General features: G+C 40.1%; 1 protein-coding gene across 1 annotated transcript; it reads right to left on the bottom strand.

The window, feature by feature from the left end:
* Positions 1-123: 123 nt before the first annotated feature.
* On the bottom strand, positions 124-1,605 carry LOC105021811 (small nuclear ribonucleoprotein F). The gene is made up of 4 exons (XM_010889740.4): positions 1,495-1,605; positions 1,030-1,155; positions 571-635; positions 124-413 (listed from the first exon to the last, which is right to left on the bottom strand). The coding sequence occupies exons 1-4, from the start codon at positions 1,495-1,497 to the stop codon at positions 344-346; spliced, it is 264 nt and encodes an 87-aa protein (XP_010888042.1). The 5' UTR covers positions 1,498-1,605; the 3' UTR covers positions 124-343.
* Positions 1,606-9,026: the final 7,421 nt, after the last annotated feature.

Genomic DNA, 9,026 nt, shown 5'->3' on the forward strand with positions numbered 1-9,026 from the left:
GACATGCTGCCTGTTTATTTATGTCAGCTTAAATATAGGCACATGGATTGTAATTAAACTATCAGTTTATTCCGTTATCGATTCCTAAATATAAATGGACAAAGAAAATCACCATACAAGAGATTCCTGAAAAGTGCAATATGCACAATTTTATTATCCTTGTGCTCACTAGGGCACAACAGCTTGGTTCATATAAAAAGGACATTACTGTTTCGCAAGATACTTTCAAGTGAGACAGTTTTTTCACAAGCTAAAAATACAAAACAAAAAACATTGGGCTAATTCGTTGAACAACATTTGCAAGCAGACATCAAAACAAGCATATAAAGAAAGCATGCACTGTTCAAGCATCTTTCATTTCACCATCCTCCTCCTCTTCCTCCACTCCTCTTATGAACAACACATTGTTGCATCTGCATGGAAGGAATGACATTGTGGACTGTTAGCTTGGTATGTGCTGGTTTAGGGTAGACAGAAAGACATTCTTCAACCAAACATTAATTCTAGAAAGTGTATGTTAACAGACTGCTGATTCTAGAATGTTTAAAGAACGTATTCCACTGAACTCACCTGACAAGCACTTCTCCCAGATGACCAGCCAATGCTCCATCCACATACTCTTCAGTGTTGGCCAACTACAGTCAGAGACAACATGTAAATAATACTGATTCCATTACAATATAAATATTCTGTCTGTAATGTGGGTGTGTTACTACAACCCCCCATTGTGTTCCCTGCCTGCCTATCCTTGATGATTTGTTTTGCCCCAGGGTGGAAATTAATTTATTTCAGTGATATAATGTTTCATCCTACGAATGGGAATGAGTACGACATGTGCAGTATTAGATAAAATTAAAATGTGGTCTGTCCTAAAATAGATTATTTCTATATCTTTTCTCTCTACTATAAACTGATTTTGGGACATTACTGTTCTGTACTTCAGGAATGACCTACAAAATTACTTTCACCTCAATAGATTGGTTTTTGATTGGTCAGCAGGAGTGATGAATATGGTGTTATCCACATTACCTGCATGTTCATGTAGCTGTCCACGGACACCAGGTAACCTTTGTATTCCATACCCCACTTCAGCTTCACCATTACGGGTTTGCCAGTCAGACCATTCAGGAACGGTTTGGGATTCAACGGTAAACTCTACATTGAAAACAAGCGTGGTGTCGAGAGCCTAACGTTAGCATTCTTTTGTACATTTGACCACACATATTCAATATCACAGCTAGCCTTTCGGAATACCACACAGATTCCAAACCTCAGAACGGCGCAAAACATGAAGGAAGTTTCAGATTTTAGACCGGGGCTAACAAGTTAGCAAGGTTAGCTTATCATGCTAACTTACTAGCTAGTTCGACAAACAACAAAGGTGCATAATGCAAATTCACAAAAAAATTATCTCTACTCAAACTAAACGGGCTGGAACATGAATACATATTACCAAATCGCAATTCGAAGCTTCATAATACAGCCTCCTTTTACCATTTTGATTCTGTATGAGCTTCAACGACGATTCCACGCCGTTGTTGGTTGCAGGAAGCAATTATGAACTCTGAACTCGGATCCGTTCAAATGCTTCAATGCGATTGGTTCAACTTCAGTCAATGAATGGTACTATAATCCCGCGGGATTTTGCATCCCTCCCTTATTTAATATAAAATATAACCCAGTAAAAACTGTTATACGTTTATATTATATTGCGTTCACATTTTTGTTTGTTAGTGAAGCATCATCAGTCGCATTATATTTATGACCAATAAGTGTTCTCACATTTATTGACACACCGTAGCTGTTAGAATGTTGGCTAAATTAACTCAACCCTCAACCACATTACACTGGATTTTAGTACGGTAACCGACCTGCACACTTTTTTGCTTTCGGCGTTAGAGTTTCCGTTCATCCACACTAGTCGGCGCTCAACCCCACGGTAAGAAGCCCCGCAGCCCCCGGGCTGGCTTTTTTGGATGTTTTTTTGGCTCAGTCTAATCTGGCCTTTCTATTCTTGAGGCTTATGAATGGTTTGCTACTTGTGGTGAACCCTCTGTATGTAATCACACAAAATCTTTTTATGGTAGACTTGGATAATGATATGCCAACCTCCTGGAGAGTGTTCTTCACTTGGCTGGATGTTGTGAAGAGGTTTTCTTTACCACGGAAAGGATCCTACGATCATCCACCACTGTTGTCTTCCGTGGACATCCAGGCCTTTTTGTGTTGCAGAGCTCACATTCTTTTTTCCCCCAGAATGTACCTAACTTTTGATTTGGCCAAACTTATTTATTTAGCAGGAAACTATTGAGTACCTTTTTCAGTGTTTCCTGAATAAGGTACTCAAAATCTTGGTGTGTTGCATGTTCAGTGCATCTGTTGAAAATCATAGTTGATATGCAATATTCATTTATTGTCTTAATTGTCAGTGATTTTTTTGTGATTATATTTCTCCCAGTCTCCCTTGCTCCACCCTTCACATATAGCTGCCCCCACTTACCCTCAACCTTTTCTCTGTCAATGGATTTGATGGTGTACACACTCCAGGACAGACACATACAAACTGACAATAAATGGCAAAAATCTCCTAAACCACATCCACGCTCAACATCTGGGATCAGTTGATGGTTCATGAACACAGGCCCAGATCCAAGATCAGAGACAGGGATACAAGTCTATCATTTAAAGGCAGAACAGCGTTTTCTGGTCATGTTATGCTTTTATGGACAGGAAAGTGGTGACAGACAGAGGAGAGAGTTTTTGCTGAAAGAGCAGTTGGTCGGACCCAAACCCATGGCAGTGTTGGACAGAGCTTAGACTGCTGGAGACTAGCTCCACAGTCGTGGGTTCAAAGTAACATTGTTCTACTCGTTGAAAAGGTATCTTGCCAATAAATGTGAGAAAAAAAACACACAAACACTTTACACTTAAAAGGTGGTGTGTGGTGAAATTAAAGTTCCTGAACGGGTCCAGTCCAGAGACATGGGAAGTCATGAATAAGGTGTCTGCCACACGGACTGCAACACTGCCGTCTATCCCTGCATTGTCAGGGCCCCGTAGGGACCCTCCCCATTTTCTGTGAGTGTGTGTGTGTCAGTGTGTATGTGTTTGATAATAACCAAAGGCTTGGGTAGTGGTTTCTAATTGCATGCGATTATATTTTCCCTCAATTGCTGTTACTAGTATTATGGTATGTTTATTTATATGTACAAGATGTTTAGTTGTAAACCATCCTAAACCTGTTGGATACAATAAACTAAATTACTGATATTTTCTTTTTTAGAATTTCCCTAGGCAACAGATTCGGTTACAGTAAACAAACTCTGAAATATTGTTTTGAACCCAGGTCTGATTCCAACCCAAACACAGGATTTATTGTAGCATCCATTGTTAGGGCACGTTTCTACAGCGGTCAGTAATCCTATTGTACATTCATCCCACACCAGGGAGAGAACAGCCAAACAGACATGTGATAAGGACACCACAACATAATGGAAAATCCGTCGCTGCCCTGCACCTGTTATTGTTGGAGCGTGGACAATCTGTTAAGATAAGTCTACCATCCCAGTCCTACAGCCTCGGAGAAGGCTGCACACAAAAAGCACACAAAAAAGCAAGTTTAATTTAAAGCAATACCGAATACTTAGCACTAATGACAATAACTCTGGACATTATTTCATACATCACAGACCAGCTCAAACAAGAGTTTTCCTCATTACGTTTCGGGTCTGAAGGTGTTTTTTAAATGATTAAAGGGGAAATATGTAAGTTCTGACCTCTGGCGCCTACATACAGGATTGCTGAAACGTATTACCACTCCAAGGGTTGGTTTAGCAGACACAGATTAAGTCTAGTCCTGGACTAAAAAGTTCAGCTCAAAGGACTGATCTTGATTTTTTCTTGTCCATGAAACCGACCATAGATAGCCTGCGCAGCTAACCAATAAATTACTAGTTACACCATTTGGTTTGGAATTCCTATATTAATACTCTATCCAGCCTGTGATATAATTATAACTAGATGGATTATTTTTGTATATGTGTACTAGGCTATTGGCACAGGACATGCAGAGCTTTATGTGTTTAGCCTTATGAGGTAAATAGATAACTGCTAGTTAGCTTAGCATTTTAGAATGTCTCTGGAGATTTATCCCAATTTCTTTGAGACAGGCAACACTAAACATGAGTTGGATCAGTATAAACAAGAGAAATCTTGTTTGTGTGAACATGCTGACAAACAAACATACAAATGGAAAAAGTATTCCATTTTAAAAAACATTTTCCCAATACCTTTGCAATGTAATTAGCATTTGTCTGCATTTGTTTAGTGGAAATCTTACAAATGGTTCCTCAAGATAACTTGTATCAGTCTGCATGACAAAAGGCTGTGTAATAAGCAGTCAACATGTAATAAACATGTGGTGTATGGTTGAGCCATGATGCACATACTGTTTGGTTTCATAATTTGTCTCTGTACGCCATCACAATGGCTTTTTTAGATGTTTTTTGGCAAAATCTAATCTAGCCTTTCTATTCTTGAGGCTTATGAATGGTTTGCACCTTGTGGTAAAACCTCTGTATTTGCTCTCATGAAGTCTTCTCTTTATGGTAGACTCAATGATAATGATATGCCTACCTCCTGGCGAGTGTTCTTCGCTTGGCTGGATGTTGTGAAGAGGTTTTTCTTTACCATAGAAAGGATCCTACGATCATCCACCAGTTGTCTTATGTGGATGTCCAGGCTTTTTTGTGTTGCAGAGCTCACAAGTGTGTTCTTTTTTTTCTCAGAATGTACCAAACTATTGATTTGGCCACTCCTAATGTTCCTGCTATCTCTCTGATGGATTTTTTATGCAGCCTAAGGATGGCCTGTTTCACTTGCATTGAGAGCTCCTTTGACCACATGTTGTGGATTCACTTGAAAAAGGCATTTTGGTCCCTTGAAAAAGAGGGGGCTACATATTAAAGAGCTGTAATTCTTAAACCCTTCCTCCAATTTGGATGTGAATACCTTTAGCAAGTGAAAACCTGAGAGACTGCACTTTAAGCCCATATTCATTATTTTATTGTAACTTGAATATATTTTGGTAAACAGACAGTTATTTTATTGACACGTGCATCCTCAAGTTGTGTGTCGCCTTGGTCTGAAGAAAAGGGCCAGTCTCCCACAGGGTCAGAACCTAGGAAGAAACCTAGAGGGCCAGTTCCTAAATATTGTAGGAGCACATTCATTTGATAGACCACAGTAATAATCTCGATGTTCGGAGGACTAGGAAGGCAATAAATATGGATGGACTCTGTCCAGTGTCTCTAGACAGAACCCTGGTCAGCTGCACAACCAGGTGGACAAGGACAGGGGCGACCAGGTGGGCAGTGACAGTAGAAGAAATCAAGCAGAACTAAATCTGCAACACAACCAGGGGTATTTCAAACAGGGACACCCAGGAGTCAGCCAGCAAGGTCCAAGAAATCAAAAAATTCAACAGGGAGAAGTTTGACAGAGCATTCCTTCAATCCATAAGGATATCTCAGCATGGAATTCAGATTAAACCTGGTCCACCAGAACATTAAGTATTGCATCATAGAAACTCTTCTCTTTATGAGGATTAAGTGGCCCCATCCATAGATAACCTTATAGTATGGTGCAGTGATCAGTTATATAATTTAAATATGTTATTTTTGCATGTTTCCCCAAAGTCAGTGATTACATTTTTTTAAGATTGCCCAAAGTTGCCTTGATTTTCTCTATATCCAGCTTGCAGACTTCTCTTAGCCTTGTAGGTCTCTCTATCTTTGTCTTGTGACCCTTTTAATATATTAATGGTTTTTAATAATTTGTCATCCACAGTGTCACCAAGTTCTCTTATTAACATCCTGCCCATTAACCCTCAGTTGGCCTTCAATGACCTTGGTCAGGATTTCTCCACAGGAACCAGGAAAGTGGCTTAAATATGTATATATATACACACACATCTCTCATCTGTTACTCTTTCTCTCTCCTGCTGAAATACTGTATATATATATATATATGTATGTTTGTGTACATATAAGTATATATATATATATATATATATATAGAGAGAGAGAGAGAGAGAGAGAGAGTATTTCATTAGGAGAGAGAAAGAGAAACAGATAGAGACAAAAAGAGAGGGAGATATTGGGACTTGGCTAGTGGCTCCTGAAGTGCTGCATGTCTAATGAACTGAGACACACATGATGTGTTACATTACAAACCTGCTTCATTCTTCCCTATTTACTCCTGTGCAAAATTCAGAGCCAAAACTGTTGAGTTATTTACTCAACGAAGTGTCTATGGAAAGGACCAGACCCTTCCCCCTCTTTTCCACATGCTCTCTTTAATAACACAAAATGCCTCAATAACAACACGTCTAGGGCTTCATTCTTGACAAAGGGAAAGAAATGACATGTCACCCTGCCTGGAGTGTGCCAAGATGCATGTTGGGTAATTTGGGCCAGTCGTCCCCATTGGGTTCCTCCCTCCTTTGGCTTTACAATACAAAATGTGGGACAGATCTGTGGTGCCAGCCGGGTATTCATGAAGGTGAAACTGCTTCCTTTAATTCCCATGAGTCGTCCTTGTTTTGCTTGTGGCTAATTTAGGCCAGCCCTCGCTCTTATCTGACTGGTCAATCTTTCCTGGGCAAAAGAAAGGGGTTTCACAAGGTAGAAGGTAATAAGAGTGTAAATATCCCAAACTGTCAGGGGACCTCTCCGATGGTATGTCAGTTTGAAAATGTCCGCTTGAAAAAGTAATTTATCATTACGAGAAAGGGTTCTCGTCCAGGTCGCAGCATTCATTGCCTGGGGGTTCTGTCAGAGGGTGGTGCAAATAGGGTCAGTGTCTCTTCATGCTCCAGCAACTCCTTGTGGTGGGCGGGACCCCTTCAAGCTCGATTGTTATTTTTTGGGTAAAGAACCTGATTCCATATTGTAGGTTCTGGACAATACTTCCTTGTTGGGTGGTCTTCCATCTATTGCCTTTCTAAAATAATGGCTTCTTAGCTGCAATATGTTCTAAAAGGCAATTTCTTGAATTACTTCTTCTCATGGTCATGGTGTGTACTCTGGGGCCATATGACAGTGCCAGATGCTTGAGCTCATTTCGACAACTATCAGTAGACAAACACTGTGGGGAAAAATAAAATTACAATTGCAACCACAAACCAACATGGCGCTATAGATAACAGATCATGTCACAACCAGAAAAATTAGAAGCCAAGGAAACAGCACGGTGTGAGGAGATCAACACAGACATCCGATTAATTGGAGAGCCCTGGTGCTTTCCACTTATATAAAACTAAAATACTACGTTATTTTAGTTGTCAACTGCACACACACTGTGTAACTGAAATTCGATGTCTGATTTTAACCCAACCTAGTACTTAGAGGCCTAGCTCTTAGTACTGTACGATGGCCTATGAGACTGAGCCGATTCCCTGAAACCGTCTCTCCAGATCAGTGAAAGCTGAAGGTACTAGGTGATATGCAATTCTAAGGGAGGAGGTATCCTGCCTGTGTCTGTCTGTCCATTTGTGTTTGGCCATAAAAGAGGCATTTCTTCATGAGGGAGAAGAACAAAGACTGTTTAGACAATCTCCTCTGTGGAAGGGTTGCCTATTTGGGAATTTACTCTTGGTATTTGTGTATTGTAAAGCATTTAATCAAAGGCAGAAGGCACCTCTACTCTTCCTATCAGAAGTCTCTGAACATACCGATGCAAATTTAAAATGTAAAAACACACAGACATGAAGCCGTTTCCCCAAGACATCAAGCAGAAGGCTGTATGTCAGGGATGAGAAAGAGTCATAGCATTCCAAGGTCATGATCCTGATTATCTGCTAAGAATGGGATCCCTAAGGGAGACAAGGAGATAGGGAATGTCCAAACACATGCCAAGAGAAGCACAGACAGACACAGACTAAAGCAAACACAAGTAATACAACACTATACAAACAATATAACTATGCCAGAAATCTAAGCTTTAATTGGGGCAAAATGTTCAATAAAAATACATTCTTAAGAAATATATATTTTTTAAATGTGTGGCCCAATTATATATTCAACTTATTCAAGCTCATCTGAGTCATTATTCATTCAAGTTCATCCATCATTAAGAACTCTTCAATGGTGACCGGTGACTTCCTCTTTCACTGGGGTGTAAATATAAGGAAACACACAGCAAACCTCATCAATCAACATGGAGAAAGTCTCAGAACACACAAATGAAATGAGACAACAGTTGATGACCTTCATGAATTAGGCGGTGGATGCAACGAAATAGCTGCATTCCACTAAATCCACCCTTTTCCACACGTTTAAACCTACTGAAGCTGTGTATGTTTCCCAAAGTGTATGTTGCTCCCAACCTCAGTGAGGAGGATGTTTTGAGAGGTAAATTCTCCAAGGGTCACGGTTGAAAACATCTTGGGGTCACCACGTCTCCAAAACTAGGATAAGACACCACCTCCATGACAACAACATAGTTGGATGTCTTGGCGGAAGAAAGCCTTCACTCTTATCCAGACACAAACTAGAGTTTAGAGTTTGTTAAACATCACTGGGACTTCGATTGGACCCGGGTTCTATGGCCAGATGAGACAAACATGAATGTATTTTGCACACAACACTAGATGTGGGTTTTGCATAAAAACAATCATCCAATGTCATCCTGACAATAATGTGTATGTGTCCTGTGGCAGGCCAAAGGACAAGGAAAGACAGGGAAGGATTCAGTGAGAAAGTAAGGACAGCTGATGTATGAGTGAGCTCCTCTACTTATGGCCGTGACCCCAATCTCTGACCCCAAAACCATGACCTGTCCAAATGATCATCCCTCAGGCACTCCTGTCGCTCATCCTCTCATCCGCTTTTTCTTATCATTTTGCTAATACTCTCTATCTCATTTTGTTCTATTTAGAAATCATGTATGGTCAACCACTATCAACTGGTGTCTCTCAATTCTAGAAAAAGAACCACATTTCTGGAATACCATATGTATTTAGATAG

The sequence above is a fragment of the Esox lucius genome, chromosome 19 (genome assembly GCF_011004845.1).
Source record: "Esox lucius isolate fEsoLuc1 chromosome 19, fEsoLuc1.pri, whole genome shotgun sequence".
Lineage (NCBI taxonomy): Eukaryota > Metazoa > Chordata > Actinopteri > Esociformes > Esocidae > Esox > Esox lucius.